Source organism: Macrobrachium nipponense, chromosome 19, assembly GCF_015104395.2.
Source record: "Macrobrachium nipponense isolate FS-2020 chromosome 19, ASM1510439v2, whole genome shotgun sequence".
NCBI lineage: Eukaryota > Metazoa > Arthropoda > Malacostraca > Decapoda > Palaemonidae > Macrobrachium > Macrobrachium nipponense.
In genome coordinates, this window is record NC_061088.1 from 29,259,503 (window position 1) to 29,281,257 (window position 21,755).

General features: G+C 42.0%; 1 protein-coding gene across 1 annotated transcript in view; it reads right to left on the minus strand.

Moving 5' to 3' along the window:
- LOC135215480 (vacuolar protein sorting-associated protein 26C-like) overlaps window positions 1–19,707 on the minus strand; it is a 64,170-nt gene extending 44,463 nt beyond the window's left edge. Inside the window, exons 1-2 of the mRNA XM_064250240.1 lie at window positions 19,551–19,707; window positions 16,141–16,284 (exon numbers count right to left, since the gene is read on the minus strand). Of these exons, the coding sequence (XP_064106310.1) occupies window positions 16,141–16,284; window positions 19,551–19,607 (201 nt within the window). The 5' untranslated portion in view covers window positions 19,608–19,707. The remainder of the gene's footprint in view (window positions 1–16,140; window positions 16,285–19,550) is intronic.
- Between the last annotated feature and the right edge of the window lie 2,048 nt (window positions 19,708–21,755).

The window sequence follows — 21,755 nt, forward strand, 5'->3', positions numbered from 1 at the left end:
TGAATTTCGACTGCCGTAGGTAAGAAAGCTATAAGCTATGTAACTGTTCGGTAAGTCACTTATGTGAAACTCTCATTCATGTCCACTTCTGGTCAGTCTGCACGCGGACAGACTCAGAGTGGAGAGGTTATTTATAGGTCTATTTATAATAGATTCTGATAGAATATCCAGATACTCTTGGCAAAAGCCTTACGAAACATGCTGTGAGAAGAACGTGACTTCTGTGAATCCAACCTCTCTAAGGCCAAAATGAGGCATACATCCTCTCTTCCTTTGACGCCCAATTATCTTAATATCTGTTAAGAATTTATAACTAGGGGAAAAAAGGCTAAAGTTTATTCCCCTTCTTTAAATTTAAAGATGTCTTATATTGCTACCTCTCTTGGTTCGAGGAAAAAGAAGCAGTCTAAAGGAAGCCTGTTCGTCTTCTACCTTACAAAGAGATCTATGAAGAAGACTTTCCGCAGGTTCTCACAACTCTTTTCAATAAATGTTCGACATACGTTAACAGTTATATCTTCGATCGAGAAGGTTCTCACGGACATGCAAAATCTTGCATCGAACCTCTTAAGGATCGTTACGTTCCGTGTCTGTTCCCAAATAGGTTCTCTTTTGTTAACGCGAACCGGGGCGGAAAAGAGAGATTCTCGATGCTCTTTGCGATATGAGAGAGTCGTGGAATTGGCCTTCAGTGAGGGGTTAAAATAAATCATTTCATCATTCCTTGTAAGCGACCCCTTTTCGATTAAATGGGTAACGAAATCAGGAACGAATCTTGCCGTTACCGAGCCTGCTGTCCGAGAGGCTACTGGACTCTTAGGTTAATAATTCGCTAAAACGAGAAAATATCTTGGATGGTGCTTCTGGCACAATTTGCGCCAGGCTGGCGCTTCCTTCTAGTTCTTTTAGGTTATGTGCCATAACATCTATGCCTTTATGGTACCCGACATCCTTCACATGTTAATTCCGTTCTTAGTGGGAAAAACTTTTATATGACGTATATAGTCCATTCAGGGACAACTTCTGCCACTAAGAGAATGTTTTCCCATCCGACTCACCCAACTTCTCTTGAGCAATATCCGATTTAAAAGGTTGTGTGCGTTTCTCGAAAGGATGAGAGAATTATATATATCGCGCGCTGCCGTATTAGAATCCTTTATAATACTGTCACATTGTGGTAAACAGCATTAATCTAGGAAACCTTTTGTAAGGATACTAGGAATTCTGTAGTTAACCTCGGTATGTGCATAAGACTTGACCATACCGTAGTTCTTAAAGTGAATTCTCTACTACATTCATCTTCTCACTAAGCATGTACTCTAATGCCATGCTTTCGATAGCATGAGAGCATTATACAATATAGAGTTTCGCTGCGTTAGAATTTCCTTTAAAAAAATGTTACCTACGGTAAACAGCATTGAAAGTAATATCTTTCTTATTGAAAGCTTCTTTTAGCAAAAGGCAGACAATATTTAATTTATGTTTGCTTAACTATCCCCTCAATCCGAGGCTAAAACCACGATTGTAGGGGGAGAGACACGGTTATTCATTCCATCCCGCAGGAGAGAGGACATGTTACCGACCACTCATGACCGACACCTACATGATACTGCGTTGGTGTCTAAGCGATAGCAGTCTCGTTAGCCGACTGGCCTTACTCTTCCAGAGTTGCCAGCTACTCCATTTAATAAAGGAATCTTATAACATTATTATCGAACTTCAGGAAGTTCTTATAATGCATATCTAAGCGAAACAAGACTTCGATAAATCTAGAAGCTAAGTAGGTGTTGTCTTAACAATCCCTTTAAGCGTAGTCCTTCCTAGGAAATTCCTGGAAGGATACTGGTAATTGAGTTGCTCAGCAAGAAGTAACTACGGTATGTGCTTATGATTTGCCGTATCGTATTCTCATACAGCAGATACTCTACTACCTTCTTTCCCTGCCGAGGCAGATAGAGAAAGGATATTCTGGCGCCTGATCCTTGCACCTAGCGCCTGGAATGTTCCGCGCGCCTGGAATGTTCCGCACGCTAGAAAGGAGACTCGCTCCTGGAACGTTCCGCTTGCGTGGAAGGTCCCGTGCGCCCTGACAGTTCCGAGCGCCTACTAGACCCCTTTTAGAAGAAAAAGCCTCTTGCCCGGAAACTTTCAATGGAAGGATCGTTCTGATTGCCACTCTACTGTAAGGCTCCTTGCTCTAGCCGTCTGTTTTTCTGGCGCAATTTGCGCCAGGCTGGCGCTTCGTCTCTTTTGAAGGCGCCTTGCGCCAAGAAAAATTTTCTAGAACGCGGCTCGCGTTTGGGGTTGTAGGAACGCGGCTCGCGCTAGTCTGTTAGCTGGAACGCGCCTCGCTGCTGGCTATAGGAACGTACCTCACGCTAGCTTGCTGGTTAACGCGGCTTCCTGGCAGCGGCTGGCTCTTGCTCAGTGTTCTCTTAGTTTTCAGAGAACGCGCTAGATCACTCCAAACATACATTCTTCGTCTTTTCGGATGTAAGATGAAAGAGACGCACTTTTTTAAGGATGCCTTATCAATGGCTATCCTTGGCAGTCCTGGGGACGTTTCTACAGAACCTGCCGAGGAGGGACGCCTGACCGGTGGGGGTTTCTCCCTAAACTTCCTGCGGTCTGTCGACTTTCCTCCTCCACTGGGTCTGGGAGTTTGGAAGAGGTCTAGGCCTGGAAGCGCTACGGAGCCGATCAGACGCACCCTCCACTGCACTGGGAACACTATATTCACTTCTTACCTTTTTAGAGCTCGCCTTTTGAGCTCCATCCATTTATCTTCAAATTTGCACATATGAATTTGTAGATTCTGTGGAGTAAGAAGTTGATGAGGATGCAAACAACTACTAGAAATTGTCAATACTCTAACTGCTCGTTAGTACGAGAGCTCTTAAAGCTTCTAAAGGAAGCGTATCTAGTTATATGCTTTCTGACTTCCTAAAGTAGGAAGTTAGATCTTATATTTCCTTCATCAAGTTCTAACACTTATACACGTATTAGTGAAAAAAAAATCAATATTTCCCTTATTGCAAAATATAAGTGTCTACCGAAAAATTCGGTAGTTTCACGTAATATATTCTTCGAAATTTCGAAGCCAAATTCATTAAAAAGTTAATAAAAGCGTATGCCAAACCAAAGACCCAGTACTTCCCTGCAAAAGACAGCCCAGAAGGTCGATGGCGATGAAAAAACGAAAATCAAGTCAGGAGGTAGCAACAACGTATGTTGACACTACCGCGACAGAGAAAATCTGGTTCTAGAACGGTAATCGTTCCTATTCCTGCCACCCAGCGGCAGGGGCGGTAGATCACCTGACCTACCTGCAGCGTGTGCCGCGAAATTCGAATTTCTGTCGGGACGACGGAGTCTATAGCTAAGTATATATCTGCTGGGTAAGTTCCATGTACAAAAGTAAGTGATGTTAAAAGTTCATTTATTCATGTAATTAGTCATTTACATTTATTTCTCATAGTTTTCTGTATGTAAAACTGTGTTTATTCCCTATAAAATGTATTTTTGTTAATATTTTTGGGTGTCTGGAATGCATTAATTATATTTACATTATTCCTTATGGGAAATGTTTCAGATTTTTTACGTTTCTAAATTCGTGGGACGTTCTGGAACGAATTATGTACGAAAACTGAGGTTCCAATGTACTTACCTAATGATTAGCAGCCATCTGCTAGTACTGCTGCCAAGCAAGGACTAACTCATTAGATAGCAAGACCTCTGAACAATGCAGGAGGTTCCTTGCTAGCGATATCACTCACACTACGATGCAAGTGGGACACAATGCCTTGTGCTTAGGCCAGCTGAGCATCAACGGTAAAGGAATGAAGGCCTTTACCTAATACAGTATACGTACCTTCATACTCCCCAAAACTTATCAATATTTTAAATAAATAGGAAAGGTTCAAGTATAGCTACCTTAAGTGTTCAAGATATGAGTTTCCCTGCTGTAATGAGGGGTGAAAGAGCTCTGCAAAATTCATGTTGAATGTTTACATCTTGCAGACAATGCGAGGCAAATACAGTCACACCTCCACTGCACTGCATTGACAACTTTCTCCAGAGAAAGATTCTTGAGGAAACTGGAAGTGGTCTCTACCAATCGCACATTGTGAACTTAAGCAGAGGTAAAAAAGTAGTTTAGATTTGCGTGTGAATCTCTCATCAGATCATTGAACAGACAAGACATGCCATTTTTTGACAAGTGTAAGTCAGGTTTGCTAGGGCTGCAAATAAGGTTGACGACATTTCATCTAATTTCCCTAGTCCTTTGTAAATACATTTACAGGCAGTCCCCGGGTACGACAGGGGTTCCATTCTTGAGACGCGTTGCAAGCCGAAAATCATTGTAAGCCGGAACATCGTAAAAAATCCTAAGATGCTTTGGGTGCATTAAAAACTATGTAAACTGCATTCTAATTGCATTTTTCATAAAAAAAACTTCAAATATTGATTATTTTACATTTTTGGAGTCATATTTCTTCTGCCAGATCAGCACTGTAAGCGTTGTAACCCTGGAACATGTGTCGTAAACCTGGAAATAATTTCTGATAAATATAATTGAAAAGCATTGTAACCACGGAATGTCGTAAGCCAAACCCGTCGTAAGCTGGGGACTGCCTATATAGAGAGTACTGTGACTGCACATAAGGAAGTTTCTTCCCCATCTGTTATCAAAAAGGACAGACTGATCACGAAAGAACAAGGAAGAAGATGAGTGTCATTCTTGGCCCAGAAAAGGGTTAGAAAAAAAAAGGGCTATTACTACTCCTTGGGTAGTAAAGCCTACACAGGGAGGTTGTGCCCCAGGTTGCCAATGGGGGCATGAATCATTACTTAAGCGCACATCTAAATTCCAGCCCAGGGTTTATTTTGGTGTATTAGGATTACGTATCAATTTGGAAGAAGCAGATGTCCTCCTTAATATCCATGTTAGATGAAATATCTGGGACAGTGTTCAGGTGTGGAAAGCCTTCTATCAGAGTAACAAACCGTATACAAGTACCATCCTACTTATGACCAAGCTTGGTTCTGACCAACTGGTTTTAAGTCAAAATGAATGTAAGTCGAACCTTTGAAAGTGGCCAACATATTGGATGGGGCATAATATCAAACCTTTGCTATACTATAAAGTACATACCTACACAGAACTGTGATGTAATGTACAACCATTATTTCAATCTTTTTACCATACGTAATGAACTTCCTAGAGGAGGCTGGGAAAGAAATGGGATGCTGTATCCCTCCTTTGGTACCTCCACCACCCAGAGATCTGTCTCCAGATCCTCCCAAACTGAATAAATGAGGATCAACTTCCCCCCTACTAGGACTGAGAGCTTGATGCATCACCACTTATCAGAGGCTGGATTTTTCCTAGGACACTTATTGTCCTTCTTGAAAGCCTGAAAGGGTTGGTTCAAGGGCCCTGATTTTTTACCTGTTTGCCTGGGTAACCTTGAAACTTTGTGTTAACAGCAGAATGGCTGCTGCCATGGTTGTGTAAACCTAACTGTTTTAGAGTGATGCAACAAAGATCAGGTTTCCACTTTCTCATCCTCTTGCACTATTGTAACTAATGCTGAGATGTCCAGTAAAGAATGTAAGGGATGATGCACAATAACATCAGCCTTCTGGGTTGAAGAGACAGAGAAAGTAAAAAAAAACGCAACTGTTCCCTACGCTTGTTTACAACTGCATTAGTAAAGGCACTGCACAGTCTGAAACTGCTCTATCTAAGCAAACCCCCTCCCAAAATTATCAAATTGTTCCCCAAGTGTTGCTTCTCTTGGGGAAGAGTGGAAACAACATCTCTTGCTATTCCATCTAAGGATGGCCATTTCCGGTAAAGGGTAGCTGCCTAATATCATAATCACCCTCCACTTTCTCATCAAGAAGGGAAGAAAAGGGGAAGAACTTTTAGAAGAAAATTTCTGATAGATCAACTTAGCCTCTGTGTCACATCTGTTCGGTGCCAACTTGACCCGTTTTGGTGACGGAAGGGGATCTGCCTTAGAATCCAGCTTAGCAGTCCTAAGTTGATCTCACAAATCCTGAACTACTGGTTTCTCAAAGATATCAGGAAAATTTGCTAGCAGAGACCTTAATCAGTCAGAACAGCTGATGATACATACCTGCTCTTCATCAGCATCAAAGTCAATATCGTAATCCCCAGGCTCAAAGGGAAACCTCCTTTGGTTAGCAGAGGTGGCAGCAGCAGAGCTCCCTGCCCCCCAAGATGAAAGGAGTTTCAACTCCTCTAAAAATGACTTAAATGAAAGCAAAACCTGTTCCATACCAGAGGAATGGTTGGTTCCACTTTGTGCCATGGTGCCTGACACCAAAAAAATGATCTGCACAGGAAACAAACAAAGCCTTCTTGACTGTTCACACCATCCTGCACTGACATCGACGTAGCAGGAGGCAAAACTGAATTCCAGAAGGAGCCGACCTCAAAATCTTGGCTGAGGGGATGATACTCCAGTCTGCTCTGCTACTGAGACAGTAGCAATCAAAGAAGAAGGATCTGTTTTGACTAACAGGTTTATATGTCAAATCTAGGAGCTGAAAAGGCAACCAAGAATGCCTAAAAGGGGCACAAGAATACACACTTTTCAAATCATGCCTGGGGGACTGGAAAGCAATCTGCAGCATCTACAATGCCTAATGCGGTTGAACAAAAACCCTAAAATGGTCCAGGGGTAGCCCAAGTTGACAAAGCAGGGGACCGGGACTGGAAGCGCGACATCTGAGAAGAGTGGGAACTACAATGAGACATCTGCATCTTACGCGCAGCCAACAGAAGCAAGGACCAAGCGCTGTCCTACAAGGCAGGCATCTAAAGTTGATAAGAAAGTCTGAGAAAGGAAGGAGAATGTGACAACAATGCATTCATACACCCAAATGCGACTACTTACACGAAAAACCCTCACACTGGAAAACACAAAAAATGAAGATGAAACAGCATAGTCAGCCTGGGGGACCGAGAAGAAGAGCCCGAGCATCTGACACAAGACGAAAGCCTAGCACTAGTGATGCATTCGGAATCAGGCGAGCAACTACTATCAAGCACACATCCAATGGCAGGGGAGCTTTCAACGTATAGCAAGCACCTGCTGTTCCATGAGCATTCGATGTAAGGAGAATGCCTCCAAGAGAATACCAAATCCTCTTTCAAAGGAAGACTACAGGAAGATCCCAGATACGGATTACTAGGAATACACGGCCTCCAGCATGGCCTATGGGATACAGAATCTGATACTGAGTGCGCGCGCTTATTTTTACTTAGCGTATCTAACTCCTGCCTAATTTCCAAGTGCTCAAGCCACAAACACATTTCTGGGCACACTACACTGTATGTGTCTGTTGCACACTATTTAACAGTAGCAATCAAAGAAGAAGGATCTGTTTGACTAACAGGTTTATATGTCAAATCTAGGACTGAAAAGGCAACCAAGAATGCCTAAAAGGGGCACAAGAATACACACTTCAAATCATGCCTGGGGGACTGGAAAGCAATCTGCAGCATCTACAATGCCTAATGCGGTTGAACAAAAACCCTAAAATGGTCCAGGGGTAGCCCAAGTTGACAAAGCAGGGGACCGGGACTGGAAGCGCGACATCTGAGAAGAGTGGGAACTACAATGAGACATCTGCATCTTACGGCGCAGCCAACAGAAGCCAAGGTACCAAGCTGTCCTACAAGGCAGGCATCTAAAGTTGATAAGAAAGTCTGAGAAAGGAAGGAGAATGTGGACAACAAATGCATTCATACACCCAAATGCGACTCTTACACGAAAACCCCTCACACTGGAAAACACAAAAAATGAAGATGAGAACAGCATAGTCAGCCTGGGGGACCGAGAAGAAGAGCCGAGCATCTGACACAAGACGAAAGCCTAGCACTAGTGATGCATTCGGAATCAGGCGAGCAAACTACTATCAAGCACACATCCAATGGCAGGGGAGCTTTCAACGTATAGCAAGCACCTGCTGTTCCATGAGCATTCGATGTAAGGAGAATGCCTCCAAGAGAATACCAAATCCTCTTTCAAAGGAAGACTACAGGAAAGATCCCAGAATATGGTTACAGGAATACACGGTGCCTTCCAGCACCGAGCATAAGGGGATACCCAGATATGGATTACTAGGAATACACGGCCTCCAGCATGGCCTAGGGATACAGAATCTGATACTGAGTGCGCGCGCTTAGTTTTACTTTTTACTTAGCGTATCTAACTCCTGCCTAATTCCAAGTGCTCAAGCCACAAACACATTTCTGGGCACACTACACTGTATGTGTCTGTTGCACAACTATTTAACTTGAAAAAGATTTACTTCATAGCATTTCTCTCTCATACTGTTACTGCATTACATAAAAAGACACTGAATTCCCTTGATATTTATAAGTTTAATCGTTTTTAGCATTTATTTAGTATTTCATCAGTCCGTTTCTTTTAATCCTTGAACATGACCCTTTCTGCAATGAGAACCAAGTGCAAACCTGTACTTGACATCACTGGTGGGCATGGCTAACACCTCTACCACAAGAGAGAAACACAAAAAAGGATGACTAAATTGGGGCGGTAAAGCAGCACATGTCGGGAGGTTGCCTCCACTTAAGAAAACTCATCTGCTTCTCCCATCTACTTATACTTTTAATTAAATATACATTGGTATTTCATTTCATCTGACCAACACCTAACACATTGGTTGTGACCGTCATAAACTGAAGAGTATACAGCCAGATACCAGCAGTCAACTGGATATTGGTGGGGGTTCCATTCTGATGGCCTGATGATAAGCAAAAATCGCCAATAACAGAAAATCGGCAATTTATGGCGCTTAAAATAACCAGTTAATGGCACCTTTCTAAAATGATATTGTTATGATACAATAAAGTTTTATGCATACTTACCTGGCAGGTATATATATAGCTGTATTTTCTGAAGTCCGACAGAATTTAAAAAACTTCCGACACACGCAGTGGTTGGCCAGGTGGTTAGTACCCATTCCCGCCGCTGGGAGGCGGGTATCAGGAACCATTCCCATTTTCTATTCATAATTTTTATTTCCACTGTCCCCTGAGGGGAGGTGGGTGGGTACTTGAATATATATATATCTGCCAGTTAAGTATGAACAAACTTTATTGTATCATAACAATATCATTTTGCTCATGAACTTACCTGTCAGATATATATATATAGTTGAACCCCACCGTTGGAGGTGGGAAGGGACAGAATAGAAGGATTTTGGGACACAAATGCATGCAGATGATTTACATCTTGGTTCCACCTGTTAGCATAGCCGACTTCGTGATTACTGTCACCCAAGTCTGCTTCTGCTTTACTAGAGTTGCCAGCGAGGTAGAGACCTATGAAGCTGGTGCACTCCAGATGATCTGTCAACGGGGGCGTGACCACAATGTGACTAGACCATATTGACCATACCATGAGGGCTAAGAAGTAAAATAAATATATATATAATTATATATATCACCACCTGACCAACCTAGCCAAAGTTAATGTGTGTTAACTAAGGCTTCAGAGTTAAGAAGTCGCCGTTGTCAGCGACTCCACAACTAAATTAAGAGCTCTTCCTAACCATTTTCTACAGGATAGGATGAGTAGTACTTCTTGCCCCCAAGATTGTGTCTGCAGACACGTATGGCCCTAGCGAGCAGCAATCTCATATGCCATCTTCACATCTCGCAGGGAGTGTGAAGTGAACCCAGAGTTGCTTCGCTAAAACATGGTACTCAGGATGTTGCTGAGTGCCATGCTCTGTTGAAATGCTTCCGAGGCCGCGCCCTCACCTCGTGAGCATTCAGATAAAAAGCTTTCAAATCTTTGTGCAAACACAATGAAGGAGCATTTTTTGAAAGAACTCCTTAACCCTAAAACCAGGGTGTACTTCGATATGGGCAAGTCTGGTCTTTTTCGGAACACTGCAGATTGCCCGACTGACTTCGACTTTCTTGATTTTAAGTAGATAAAACTTGAGAGACCTGACAGGGCACAGGACTCTCTCTGGCTCCTGCCCACTAACTTGTGCCATCCTTGCTTCCAAGATCCTGGCCCAAGGACAAAAAGGGTTTCCATTCTTAGGCCATAACGAAAGGCTTAGAGAGCACACCTCCTTGTGTTCTCTAAAGCCAAAACTTGTGACGATGGCTTAAAATCTCACTAACCCTCTTTGTCGTATCTAGGGTGGTTAGAAGAAGGCCTTCCTGATCACATACAAGAAGTTAACAGGCAGGAGAGGTTCGAATGCTTTGACATCACGAACTTCAGACTACGTCTAAGTTCCATATTGAAAGCTTCGATCCGGAAATGCACAGTCTGTACTTAAGTCAGGTGAACGACCAGTTGACCAGTCAGACGAATCAAGGACAGCAAGGCTGTACCCTGAAGACCAAAAGGCACTATTCTTCGCTGAAGGATGAGTGTCTGGACTGCCTGGGCGATTCAATCTAAGCAAACCTTGGGGGTTTGGGGGTTTATTCAACGCAACCCAACGTCGTCCGCAATCGACTTCGTCAATAAGAAACTCAGGGCTACTATATGTCGCCTGATCTCGCACGATGTCTGACTCCGAGAAAACAGGCGAGGCAAAAAGTAGATGGTGAGCTAGAATCGAGATTCCACAGACCTCAATGATCGTGAAGGTCTTTGTTATTTGACAGATGCAAATCTGTCAAACAACATTCTCTGTTGTCTGTTCGCACTGGCAGAATTTTCAAAACTCTCGGCAACCGCTAGACCACTGGTAGTTCAGGTGATCTCCCCCACGTCCCGTGGCGCTGGTACTTGGAACTATTCCCGTTTTCCTCAGATTTTCTCTGAACCCTGTCTCCTGAGGGGAGGAGGGTGGGAATTTAATTATATATACCTGCCAGGTAAGTATGCATAAAACTTTATTGTATCATAACAATATCATTTTTATGCATGACACTTACCTGGCAGGTATATATATAGCTGATTGACACATTTGGAGGTGGGTCACAGACAGCAACATCGTCATAATTCAAAAATTAACTAATAATAAAATTATTTATTAAGTTCCTTACCTGCTAAGGTAGCTGACTTCGTAGGTCCTGCCTCTTAGCCTGCTAAACCTTAGTAGCTCTCAACTAGGATGTGACCTGTTTGTTGAGAAAGCTAATAACAAGGGTCTGACAACTGGACGGGACCAATTTGTTGACAGGAAACCCTAGCCCTCTCTTACCAGGGGCATTCATGCTAGGATAAGTTAGACCACCTGAACCACACACAAAGCTAACGTAACACATTACACTTCACATACTGAAGAGGAAATAACCCTCTCAGACACCATAAAAAGAACACCACTTAATTTGCAATCCTGTAACGAACCTCTAGATGATCGTTACATTCTACGCCTGTTGTTATAATAGGCTCTTTCTCGTAAACTCGAGCAGGGACCGAGAGAAGATACTTCTTAAGATATGAGAGAGCTGTGGAATATCAGAGTTGATGTGGACCACTGGTTCCAAAAACTCGTTTCGAGGACTGGAGGGACGACCGAATTGCATTTACTTCTTTCAGATTAAGATCCAGGACATCTGAAACACTATCCAGATGTCCGGCACCTTCTTTCTATCATGACGCACTGAGAGATGTTCAGAATAATTCCTAGATCTTGAATAATATTTCAGTTTCCCAGTAGGAAAAAAACTGTGGTCTGAATTGCAGTCTATTTGGGGAAACAAACTTCTTCAGGAAGGAAATGGTCCCCAGCAAGCTCATCCATTCCCTCCCCGAGTATGCTTACTTCCCTATAAGACTGCGCTTTGCCTAAGCAGGAGAGCATATAAAAGTGCAATGTTGCGGTAGACTCGTAGTTCTATACCGTGCGGTAACGAGCACCGAAAGGATTAAGAGATAACTCTGTTGAACATAGTAAGGCAAAACTAATGCAACGTTTATTCATTCACGTAAGAAATCCCCTCAATCTAGGCTAAAGTCCGTGATTGTAGGACAGAGATACAGTTAGTCAGTCAATCCCGCAGGAGAGACGTAACCGCCAGCACAGAGATACGGTTAGTCAGTCAATCCCGCAGGAGAGAGAGACGTAACCTACAGCGCATGACAGCGCACGATCTGTTACTGGTGGCTCAGTTGGAACTTGGACAGTCAGACACAGCAGCAGCCAGCAGCTTACGAACGTCGTCTCTTAACTTTATGTCTGGGTTGCCAGCTACCACTATTCTACGAAGAAAAAATAGGTCCGTTATTTTTTTGAACAAAAAGAGACTCTCAAGCTGGTATATTTAAGCGAAACAGAAAACGCTAAATATATAGATGCGTTTGTGTCGTCAGAACACTACCATACAACGTAAAAGATAAATCGGAAACTCCTGGAAGGCTGCAGGGAGTGACGATTAAATGTCCTTAAAATAGTAGACAATAGACCTCTCGGTTGCCATCTGAAGAGGTAACTACAGCAAGCGTGTATGACTTGAACCAACCAGTAGTAAAATAACGCAAGGCAAAAAATTTTATTATATCACAATAAAGTTTGTTCATACTTACCTGGCAGACATATATATAGCTGAATTCGGAATACAGCTACATACATATCTGACAGGCAAGTTTCATGAAACAAAACTTAGAGAATCGAAGCAGACATCTCAAGCTTCTTAAGATACTGGACATAAGCGTTCATTGACGTAGTCTACAAGTCTATTTCTTGTACGAGTCTGCGAATGAGGAAGGAGAGCTCTTCCGAACCTTGTCCTTATTCGCTTACGCAAAATCAAGTTAATGAGATGTTTTGTCAATGAGAACTAACCCATTAACGGTACAGAGAGATATTTTGTCAATGAGGGGAGACCCACTTACTTGACAAACGATAGTATATTGTCAATGGGGAAAGTCACTGAATTGACAAAACGTAATCCAGGAAGTCGAGCCTTTTATTTTTCGATTCCCGTCTCAAACAAGGAAGGGACAAGAATCCTGTTAAGAGACTGGGCTTACGGTAGGTAGAACGACGATGCTCAATCGGCATGGAAGTCTCGACTAGAAACTAACAAAATCTATCATCTGAAAACCCCCCTTTCAGATGGTCTAAAAAGCTTTAAATTTATTGGCAGTATGGCAAAGGAAGTCTTGTCTTGCGCTTTCCTGAAGAGCGTCCTTTTGATGAGTGCCTTTGCAAGAATCCTACTGAACGTTGCCGAAATCCTGACGTTCAGGACGTCGAGCCTTTACATAACCCGTAACTGTCTTATCTCAAGTCTTGACTGAGGTAGAGAAAACGAGATCTTCCCTTGAGCTTTCCTTAACTCCATCCACCTTTGCGAAAAGCAATATAATATTGACAGAGACCTCTTGAATTCACGAAACCCGAGGTCTTGCTGGGTTTCGAAGACGAAGTTCTGTTCACTTTCTTGAGGCTCAAATCTTAAACAAGAGCTTGAAGAGTTCAACAGAAACGTTCTGGTGCCCAGCTCGCGTCCACTGGCGAGGACGCTCGCGTTCCTGGTGCGCGATCGGCGTCCACTGGGAGGACGACTCGCGTCCTGGTGCGCGCGTCGGCGGCCACTGGCGAGGACGCTCGCGTCCACTGGTGAGTGCGTCGCCATCCGAAGCGTCCTGTTCAAGCCGATCGTCCAAATAAGCATGCAGAAAAGCGTCACGCTCCTGACAGGCGTCAAAACAAGCGAGAGAAACTGCCTTCTTTTTTTTTTCCTATTTCTTGGTGGAAGAAGTACACGTGATCAGGCAACTTTCGCCTTCTTACTTCTCACTGAAACACATAACGAGGGAGAAGGGACGTGAAGCGTCCTCTTCTATAAAGCTTCTTAGAGGGCGCGAGTCCTTCCGAGAGCTCCAACCCTTGTGCGGGGAGGACGCCTCGGAGGACGAGAAGCAATCCTTCAGGATTCGTGCATTTGCACGCACTTTGGCAGTCTGGGGATTTTCATCAGAAAACTGCCGAAGGCACGCCAGATCGGTGGGTGGGGTTCCCTGTAACCCTCCTTCGGCTTTCGACATGCCCTCTCCCTTGGTTCTGGGAGTTCGACAGAGGTCTAGACCTAGAGGCGTTATAAGGCCGATCTGACGCACCCACCCTCCCCTACACAAGGGGCACTGTCACTGCACTTAGCCACTTCACTATTGCTCTCTAAAGCAAACACTTTCGATTCTAAGTTACGAATCGAAATAGTATAAGAGAAAGGGCAATAACCTCTACAGACACTGTTTTAGGGCCCGAAGGCAACATTACAGGGATTAGGCGTAACAAAAACAGAAGTAGAACTCTTCACAACAATGAAGGAGAGCGATCACCTCTCGCAGACATAGTCATAACCCGTAGGCCATACTACAGCGTTAGGTACAAAATAAAGTCTACCGGAAGGTTAGCAGTATCACTACCCTGACTTTCGTAATTGATTAAATTGCGTACATACTAAACAAACTTTTTCCTTACGGAATTAGACACGTTTACTGATTAATTGCGTACATACGAATCATACTTTTTCCTTACGGACAAATAGACATGTTAACTGATTAATTGCGCCCCCCAAGTGCGGAACTACCGAAGCTTTCGGTAGCCACACCCTATCTTTGCAGACAACACCCTCTGAAACTAGCCTAACTAGATTCAGATATCTTATGCAAAAATGAATCAAATTCAAATCAATTTAAGATAGCGTATGCCTAGCCACAAATCCAAGTAAATAAATTAAAAGACAATTAGGATACTTAGCGGCAAATGAAGTTTCCAAAATCCTAAGCCGGAGGTACTGAAAACAGGTGTTTTTCAGTACCGGCGACAGAAAATTTATGATAGAAAATGGGAAATGGTTCCTGATACCCGCCTCCCAGCGGTGGGAATGGGTACTAACCACCTGGCCGACCACTGCGTGTGTCGGAAGTTTTTTAAATTCTGTCGGACTTCAGAAAATACAGCTATATATATACCTGCCAGGTAAGTGTCATGCATAAAAGTACATATCGGTGCCAATAACAGAAAATCGGCAATTTATGGTGCCGATAACCAGAAACCGGCACAGAAAATCGGTAATTTTCGGCATTAGACAAGTGCCATAAAACTGGATTGACAATAACCTGGGACTACCTGTATTGCACCCTCTTATATTATTGTCTTGTCTTTTCCCCCTTTAGATGACACATCCTGTATAATGACAAAAATAAAACACAAGAAAACGAAACCAAATTCAGATAACAATCTAACCATGAACAAAATAATGTTAACACTCTCCAATGTGTCCTCACAAGCCAATGACACAGAAAAAACTGAATGGAAAACTACAGATGCTCAAACAGCCCAAAAGGATAGAACCCCTCTAAAAATGCTCATAACTGCCCATCTTGAAAGTTCAAAACCCTAATGTATACCTTAGATAGGTAACATCCTACTTCAAACATAACTTCAAATATACCTTAAGTTACTTTCTTATTACTGTATTAAAACTTCAAGATTATATTACTAATATAATTTCAAAGTCATTTCAAACATTTTACCATCAAAAATATATATGTACAACCAATAACACAGAGAAGTATCAGAGAAACCAGTGAATATCTTTTTGTTTTCCTCCACTGCTGCTGAACCTTTCCAATGGAAGAAGACCAGTCAATAGTATACCTCTTCAAAACAACAAAACTGGCTACCTTAACACCAAGGGTATATGATGTCCCAACACTTGGTACATTCTACACACCTTTTTTTCACTTTTGTTTTTAAATCCATGTTGAACATAAAAGCACACAAAAGCACCATACATACAATAAAAAAAGATGAAAGACATTTCAAGTCTGTCTGTCAAAAGGGCAGCAAGGTGTCTTAACCTGACCATAACAAGAAAAAATATAAAACCAACCTGGCTTACAGCAAGTGACTGGGTTTACCACATTCCCATCTATCTCCAATTAGCCACTTTGTTACCAGTTTCAGTGACCATTGCAGCTTGCACTGAGGGAAACTCATACAAAAAGGCAATGGTTTGTATTTCCATAGGAACAAAAATGTTTTCTATCTATGAAATGGCAAAGCAATTTGGTTAACACACTTAAAATTTCTGAAAAATGTTGAAAGATTTTTCTATCATAAATTTCCGAAAAAACAACAATACTGTACCTTAGATGAATTTACTATAGATTCTATCAGCCCAACACTTCTAGCAGACAGCTGCAGACTGGCAACACCTTCCATTGACAAAGTAATACCATCATGCCTAGCTTCTGATTTGCTGTCCAGTAGCAAAATGCCGCTTACAATATCCTATAAAAATATATATATATATATTTATGATAAAATTAGATTTTATGTATACTTACCAAGTAATTACATAGCTATAGTTTCACTATCCATCGGCAGCTAGAATTTTGAAATTCGCGGTAGTGCTACATATTTCGTTTTGCTTAGGTAACCACAGGGGAAACAACGAACCAACCCAGCAAAACAGATCAGTTGTTTATGTCCTTGACTTCCATGTGAGGGGAGTAGGGAGGGCTCTGATTATGTATTTATGCACTTGGTAAGTATACACAAAATCTCATTTTATCATAAAAATCACAATTTTTGGAAGCAAACTGTACTTTTCCTAACTATACAAACCTGAGGTCCTTTACATAAGGAATTACTTATCAGCGCCAGCTGGACCAGTCGTAAGATTTAATGAGAAGGTAGTTCGCCACTAACTGCTTGTCCGATGGTCGGGAGTCCCCCCCGACTGGATGTAAACATTCCACTTTGCTTTAGGCCCAGGAACAGAGTGAGGGGTGGCATGAGGTGGGCCTATATGTAAAGGACCTCAGGTTTGTATAGTTAGGAAAAATACAATTTACCTACAGGCAGTCCCCGGGTTACGACGGGGTTCCGTTCTTGAGACGCATTGTAACCCGAAAATCGTTGTAAGCCGGAACATCACCAAAAATCCTAAGAAAACCTTAGTTTTAAAGCTTTGGAAGCATTCAAAACTATGTAAACTGCATTCGTATTGCATTTTTCATAAAAAAACTTTCAAATATTGATTATTTTGCATTTTTGGTGTCACATTTCTTTTGCCAGATAAACGTTGTAGGCGTCGTAACCCTGGAAATAATTTCCGATGAATATAATCGAAAAGCACCTTAACCTCGGAACGTCGTAAGCCGAACCCGTCGTAACACCAGGGACTGCCTCTATATGGTAGTAATCCCAGGTCTTAATATGAAATATCAAGGGAGGAGATAGAATTTGAAAAATCCTTATATTCGGGATAAATCTCCCTGGCATCACAAAACCAAAGGTCAGAGACGAAAATCATATGCAGTTTGGAGATGTCCCAAGTCACCTTATCAAGTGGTATGAATATCAAAGTCCTGTCCTTAAAAAATGGCATTAGCCGGCCGGCCCCCTTAATACACTTAAGAGTGCGAATCATAAATTGTTTTAACTAACCTAGTTTTGCACCCTCCGGCACAAAACCTAACTACTGATGAACTACAGTCCAACATGATGGAAAAACCACAAAATTGCAAAAATGAAAACTAGCTAAACAGCTTCCATTCAAACAAAAACACGAAGTTGAGTACTTCACCAATATTGGTAGAATTACTTCCCAAAAGATGAAGAAAATGTCTGCACTGACCACTGATGTTCACCAGAATCTGGCAGAGAACGAATTGTTGTTACCTGGACGGTTGTACCTGCACCTCCCTCGAGTGGAGGGAGATGACATCACCTACATCGGCGATGGCGGCGCCACCACGTTAGTTTTTAATTTGTTGTCTGCCATGTAGGGAACCTACAGCTGTATAATTGTTTGGTAAGACACTGCAATAAAATCATAGTTTTGTAAACCAATTTAACAAAAGTCTGAAAAACATTACAATACATCAGGGAAACTGTATTTCACAAATTTTCTCAAACCCAATAAATGGTTACACTAAGAGTATTTATAAAAAAAATTCAGCTGAATCCCCAAGCAGTGTTTTCAGTATAACATGACCATTCCCCTGTATTTATCAACAACACAACCAAATAAATAGATCTTTTACTTTTCTGCATTAAGAAAGAACTGGGCATAACTAAAGCTTAATTTTCAACTTAGACTCTCCAAGGGTCTACCCTTCCCAAAAGTGACAAATCATATACGCAGTATTGTATATATAATCCATACTTGAACATTCAAGATAACTGACAGCTAACAGTAATTCTATATCATTTCCAAATTAATCTAAACTGTACTTTACACTTTCTGTGTCATTAATTCTAGTTTAACCACTGAATGCAACATGTTAAAATTGGTTGTAATGGCAAAACAATCATAATAATGCAGCGTTTAAGTAAAGAAGTGATTATCATTATCATATAAAGGAAGAATCAATGTATTACAAAATGAGAAAAAAATCTGGAAGTGTCACAAGGCCATTACAAATGGCTTACAATTAATAGTATATGTAGTGATGAAAAACATTACACATCACTGCATGTTAAAAAAGGAGACCTGCAATGCCATGTGGCACCATAACAATATAAGAAACTGCATATTAAAAAATTAATCATCTTCTCAGGATAGGCTATCACAGTTTCACTCATTAAATATTTTTGTAATATTGCAGAAGGGCAGCACACAAATTGATCTGCTATGTTTGATGTCAGGCTGGGGGTCAGGGGTAAGATACTGAACAAACCACCCCCCACCCCCACAAAACACTCACCAGCAATGTCACAGCTAGGTACCCAGGATAGGTAAAGTTAAGGGACGTTTATTTTATGATGTATGCCTGTTTAAATATTTCTTTGATCTTTTTAAAGTGGGCAAATGCAAGTGAAAATAAGTAAACAACTCCTCTATAAATTAAACAAAATTTTAGCATGGGCTACCCCTAGGCTAACATAAAAAAAAAAAGTGAAATAAAAGAAAAACTTAACTTTAGAGCACTTCTACAAAGGATTTCTGTATAGAAATATTGTTTATTAACGAAATTTTCTGACAGTTCTATATAGAAAAGGGTGTAGCCTATCTGGTGCGGTACAGGTGAGGTATTTGAGAAACTGACCAAAATCTGAGAAATTTAGTAACATCTTTTGCTTACGTTAGCTATGTAGGAAAGCTCCGCAGGATACCATGTTTAATACCAAAACAAAAACGACTGTAGTTTTCTCGCATCATTTTGTTGGATTTCTCAAATTATCTCACCTTTACTATGCCTATACCATATAGACTTTTCTATCCTTATTGCCTAAGTAACTAGGCCAAGCAAAAATTTTCAATATCATCTGCTTGCAGAGCTCTTCTGTAGAATTATCAACTCGTGTTTCGTGGTCATAGCTAACGTAATTCAGTCAGTTTGTAACAGATAGGTAACACACATAGCTACCCTAATGTTACCTGCCCTTGGACTGAGGCTAGTTCACTTGTGCCTAGTAGGTAGCTAGTACTAGTATCTACTACCTATACTACTACTACTTACTAGGTACCTAAAAACCTTCGGTTAGCCAAATGCAGTCTTTCAAAGGCTGGCCTACCAAAAGAATGTTGCGCACCACATTTGACTTACACCTTCATAATAAATCCGACTAGGCCGTTTAAACCGAATTTCGACGGACAGAGACATCGTCTAAATTTGAACAACTAAGGTTGAAACTTGAATCAGCAGCACTCCTTCCTACATTTGACACTTGATCACCTGAGGGGGCAGAACATTTTAGTAGTAGTAGTAAGAGGCTTTTGTCTTTAGAACGGCTCCATACCTACTTCTAAAATATACATGTCCCAAGACTCTTCTTGCGATATACCTGTTTTGCCTTAAGTTCTTGTTATGGCTGCTTTATTTATCAAATATTTATTTAATCATGGAAAACAACGGAAAAATGAGCAGTTTATCAGCTTACAGAGGCTAAATAAGGATCCCTCGTGTCTACTGCTCGACCCTGCTGAAAAAATCACGAGGGGGATGTTTTGCAAAGTCCCCAAATACATCACCACAGACCGAATCCTGGAAGTGCCGAATATTTTGAGTGCTTCGAGGTGCACAGCAAAGACTGGAGAAGAAACCCTGAAGATAGAAGCCAACTTCAAAGGGATAATACCGCCCTATATCGACCTCGGGATCCTTGGAAAGTACCAAACAGAAGCCTTCACACCAGAACCTCTGAGGTGTTCTAAGTGCCAGAGGTTTGGTTGTGGCGGGATCACAAGTTTAAAAAACAATTGGCAAATCTCCCCCCCCCCCACCCCACCCCCACATAAACCTAATCACTCCAGCTGCCCAACTCACCCCAGTCACAATTTCCTCTTTACACTATAGCATTCACACAGGACAATTGACCTACACCTACACAAAAACAAACACAAAACACACGTACTTACCAACTCCAAATACTCCAGGGCTGTGCTGTGCTGTCCGCTGGTCGAGGTCGCTGAGACATTAACAACCACCCCAAAAACAAGAACCACAACCCAACAGCACACAACACCCAAGGACTGCAACCCAACAACAACCAAGGAACACAACCACAACTCAACAACACAGCAAACAACCAAGGAACACAACCACAACCCATCAACACAGCAAACAACCAAGGAACACAACCTCACATATAACAACAACACTGCAAACAACAAGGAACTCAACCGCAACTCAAGACCACTGCACAAACAATTACTAACACAAAAAAAACAACAACACAAAAAAGGCAACACACACACCCACCAACAACACCAACCTTAACAATAACCAAAAACAAATCAACAAAACACAACTCAAACAAATCTCAATGCCTTCACCAGACTGCTGCCCACACTACTCTCTCACAGCTACTGACTAAAGACTGACCAAAAACTACCTGAAAACACAGAACTCTAACAGCTAACTCCAGCTGCACCAGCAGACAACTCAGCACTCGCTAACAGCCAATCCAATCGTTAACTACCCATCCAGCAATTACACACTCTCTCTCTCTTTCACACCACACACACACACACAGACGTTGTCAAATGGAACTCCATAACTCCTCCATATTTCCTCCCCGTTACATTTGACAATGTCTCCTTACACTTACAACACCCACACTAAATAGCCTTCCGCAACACCCACGGATGCTCGGACGCAGGGCCCTGGATCTTGTTTGAGGGCCCCTCATACACACTCTCAAGTTTCACCACCATCAACTTCTCCCAGACCACTTCCAGTCAGACTACCATTACCATCTCCCTCACTACCATCCTCCCAAATCCCATTCACTATCCCATCTATCCCCTCCAACTCTTGTCTGAATATCCCTCATAACTCTGCCACCAAATCACCTCATTTACACTACTGCCAAACTCCCAAAGAGACTCATTCATACAGCAACTACATCCTTACCAACTGATTCACTTCCTGGTGAAACTTCATTAAACCCTGACAATTCAAACCCACACACACTATATGTATTATCCCTCCCCTCAAAGTCATCTGTATTACACGCCTTATCCACCATTTTTACCCTAACACTAACCCCTCTATCATGCAGTTCACGTTTCTCCCTTTCATTTCCTTTCCTTACCTTCTTCCGCTTTCTTCCATACTCAACCAACACCAAATGCCGATCTTCCAGACCCATTTGCTCTGACACTCGGCTCACATTTATTCACCCTTAACCACTCACTCATCGCATTCTCCTGAACATACTGTTGCATACTAGAGGACCCACCCAATTGAATCCCCTTAACACCTAGTTTCCTGAATTCCCAGCCCGACTCATCCTCTTTCACCTACACA